The 3,488-nt window shown below is 49.6% G+C and overlaps 1 protein-coding gene across 1 annotated transcript; it reads right to left on the reverse strand.

The window, feature by feature from the left end:
• Positions 1-250: 250 nt before the first annotated feature.
• FOMMEDRAFT_163200 (uncharacterized protein) lies at positions 251-2,394 on the reverse strand (the record flags this gene model as incomplete). The annotated part of the gene is made up of 7 exons (XM_007272206.1): positions 251-563; positions 615-671; positions 842-1,685; positions 1,738-1,806; positions 1,862-2,157; positions 2,219-2,342; positions 2,379-2,394. 7 exons carry the CDS (start codon positions 2,392-2,394, stop codon positions 251-253), a joined length of 1,719 nt encoding a protein of 572 aa, XP_007272268.1.
• Positions 2,395-3,488: the final 1,094 nt, after the last annotated feature.

Raw genomic sequence — 3,488 nt, forward strand, 5'->3', positions numbered from 1 at the left:
CTGGGATGGCTGAGACTCTCTATTGTTGTCTCGCATATAATCTTCTTGGTGTTCGTTTCTGAAGGGCACTTCAAGCAACCGGATTATGAGGAAGCTTGACTGATCTCGAAAGATCAGCAAGCCAAAAGCCGACGCCGAATTGGGCATCGCTTTTATATTATTACAGGGAGAAGGAAGCCATGGCCGTACAGGAAGTGCGAAACAGAGAGAAAATAAAGAGGAAACAAGAGATACAAATACAGAAACAAGTTCAAGTACAGAGCGGGCCGAGAGCAAGCATTCGCGGAAGGACGAGGAAGGAGCTAGGGTGCGGTCGTGGAAGCGGGACAGCGGAAAGCAGTGAAAAACGTGCCGAAAGTAATGAAGGGCTATCACCGACGTTGTTATATGGACTCCCGACAATATCGTTCAACTCGCTGTTGCATCGGAGGACACTGTCAAGTTGCTGATATACACTTCGGAAGACTCGGACAAACGGCGGATAGCGTTTATCTAGCAGGGAGCAGACGCTCTGCTGACGATGGTCGATTCCAAAGTCCGTGGACACATTACCGACACCCGGACTAACAAGACAGACACAAGAAGCCGAGATGGCCCACTTTGCGGTTCGTTACCGTAATCGAGGTGTGGAATGATCTCTTTCTTGATCGTACGCATCTTCCTCTGGACGGCTGTCGAGATGAACGATAAAAATTCGAGACCTCTAAGCTTGGTCGGATATGGTCGTGACGCTCAAGACTGTATGGAGACCGCTTCTTTTGGTGACATCCATACGAACTATCTAGCGCTTTCTGTCTCCTCACCACGCTAGGGAGTTGAAAGTCTTGAGACGGAGTGTGACGGAGGAAGAGATGGAGGGCTGGGAGCCCTTGATCTTCTTCTGTCAACGGGGACGGAAGAAACCGAAACATCGTCCTCGCCCTCGTCCTCGTCCTCGTCCTCACCCTCATCCCGAACGTCCATCAACTCGTCTGGTGGCTCCGCTTCCTCCATCGTTCCCGGAAGAACGATCACAAGGGATCTATCAAACGATTGGACGTCCGCTGATTGGGCCCGCGGCGTTCCTACGGGCGTTGAGCCGGCCGATTCGCTTCTATCCCTATGGGACCCGTCACGTCCAGTCGTCAGCTCCGGCGTACTCCGGTTACTGTCAAATCGGGACGTGTCCTCGGTTACCAGTTCGTATTCTGGCATCAGCAGACTCAAATCCCGAGGCGGAGGAGTATCCCAGAGGTGATCCTCCTCTTCATCCTCTGTTTTTATGAGAGTGAAGTCTACCTCATTTTCTAGTGTATCTTCTAAAGTCGGTCGTTCTGATGCACGATCTGGAGATGACGACCTCGTCGTCCTGTTTCCCTCGTCGCTTCCCTCGTTTGCGGGATCTGCGGGGGAGACGATGCTGCGCGATCGCAGCTGACGGATGTTGGTCGCACCAATCGTGTTGTCCAACGACATTGAACGTGCGTTGGATGGCCCCGCAACGGCCTCCTCACTAATACGCCGCCTCTTCGTTGGCCTTGCCTCGTCTTCTTCGCCATCGACGCCCTCGACTGGGCGTTTGCCGCCTACCCGGACAGCACAACCTTGAGTAGTCGCCCTTCTAATTTTTCTGCGGGTCCACCCATGGCCACGCTTTTTACGAGCCTTCGGCTTGGGAGGGGGCAGGGAGGAGACTCCCGGAAGTTCTGGGCCTTATGTCAGCTCAATGCTGCACTTACGTATGGAGGTCTAACTTACCTTCACGAGAATTTTGCGGACTTTCGGTGGAAGATCCCGATGCCTGTGGCTGGCTATCAAGGACCTTGGCTGGAATAGATATTTTAATGAGGAACTTTGAACTGGAATGAAGAGGGAGACTTACCATTTCGTTTACGTTTCTTTTCGACGACATGCGCAGCTTGCACTGTCTTCGGGTTGGAGGACGTCAATCCTGTGGAGGAGGGCTGGTCCTCTTTGATTGTGTTCGGTTGAAGGGCACCGTGACTAGATGTGCTGGTGCTGGAGGCATTAGCATGGACGTTGACGGAGCCTTCGGCCCCATCGTCAAAGCCGGCGATGCCCTCTCTGCCGATTGTCTCGACATTGATTCCAGAATGTGAATCGCGCGAATGTCTTGTGTGTGTCAACGATGTTGTGTCGTTGCTGGTTACTTCGACGCTAGTGTTTGCATCGCGCGAGTGAGAACCATTGTGTTCTATTGTATATGTGACACGCTGACGGGGGAAGTTGTTCCGAGGAATTGTTGTTGTGTGTGGGAAGTGGGGATGTGCGGGGAGTGGGGTGTGTGTGCTGAGTTGGTTGACTTTGACAGCCACGCTCTTTATATGCTTTCACGATAGGGTCTGGGCGTCATCAAGACACATCAGTACTAATCTAACCATCTTCGTTATCCATTGTCTTCTAGGCCTAATCATCGCCTAAATTTCAAGGGCGGTTATTCCCGAGGCCACGATCAGTGAGTATTGAAGGAACTGCAGTGCAATTTTTTGACATGCATAGTCTGGTTATATTTTTCTTTTCTTCTTCTCTGGGACTGCCTCGTGCTTTACCCTGATCCTTTGGAGAAGAATGGAAAGGAAGGGGAGGGGGGGATACGGATTGATGGATTGGATTATCTGCAGTTTGCATGACTCTTGTTCTTTCGTAGCCGAATTGTTGAGTGCAAGCCATGCTTCTGGTCAGGAGATATTGTGGTAAGATCCGGACCTTGAACAATACGATTTTACTTCTCTCTTTTGAATTCTCGAATGATCTAGGGTTATGACGCCGAGGACTCGTACGGCAACTATTTGTTTTGGCTTTATCCATAGATTTTATCGGTTTCGCATTGAAGAGTCTGTCAGCAATTGCTTGTGAATGGCGTGCAAGTCCCTTGATGCCTTCTCTTAATCTGGGCGCTCCTGACTTATTGTCCAAAAGCAACAAGGAGCGTGCACACGGACTAAGCGCAACGCTTGAGCTACGCGTTTTGTCATTCAATATATTCCTTTTTTAACCGTGAAAAATGAGAAACATCCGGTTTATCCTCTGCCTATGACTCATTCCCCTCTCTTTATTGCTAAGAAAATTTTGCCAACAGGCGAATAACGATCTACTGGAAGGTGGAACTGGACAGGAAAGCGGGATCAATGCAACGAACGGTCATCGCGTTCATTCTATATTTAGAAGTTCACTTTTGGTGGCTCAAAAGCGTGGGAAAGGAAGTTGCTTCCTCATGCTTCCTCATACTTCGTACCTTGATTTTTACGCTGTAGTACGTTGAACAGTGATAAGTATATCAGATACTTTATGTGTCGTATACACTGCTAGAAATATTTATGTGGGGAGTAATTGCCGGATTCTGCTTTAGTTGGTAAGTTAATGTTTGCCCTTATTTCATCTCCCCTCCAAAGGAAATTATCAGGAGCTCAGTGGCAATACAATATAAAAGTGTGCAGGATGTCACCCCTCCCATTCTCTCCACCTCTCTCTCTCTCTCTCTCTCTCTC

Source organism: Fomitiporia mediterranea, assembly GCF_000271605.1.
Source record: "Fomitiporia mediterranea MF3/22 unplaced genomic scaffold FOMMEscaffold_402, whole genome shotgun sequence".
Classification (NCBI taxonomy): Eukaryota; Fungi; Basidiomycota; class Agaricomycetes; order Hymenochaetales; family Hymenochaetaceae; genus Fomitiporia; species Fomitiporia mediterranea.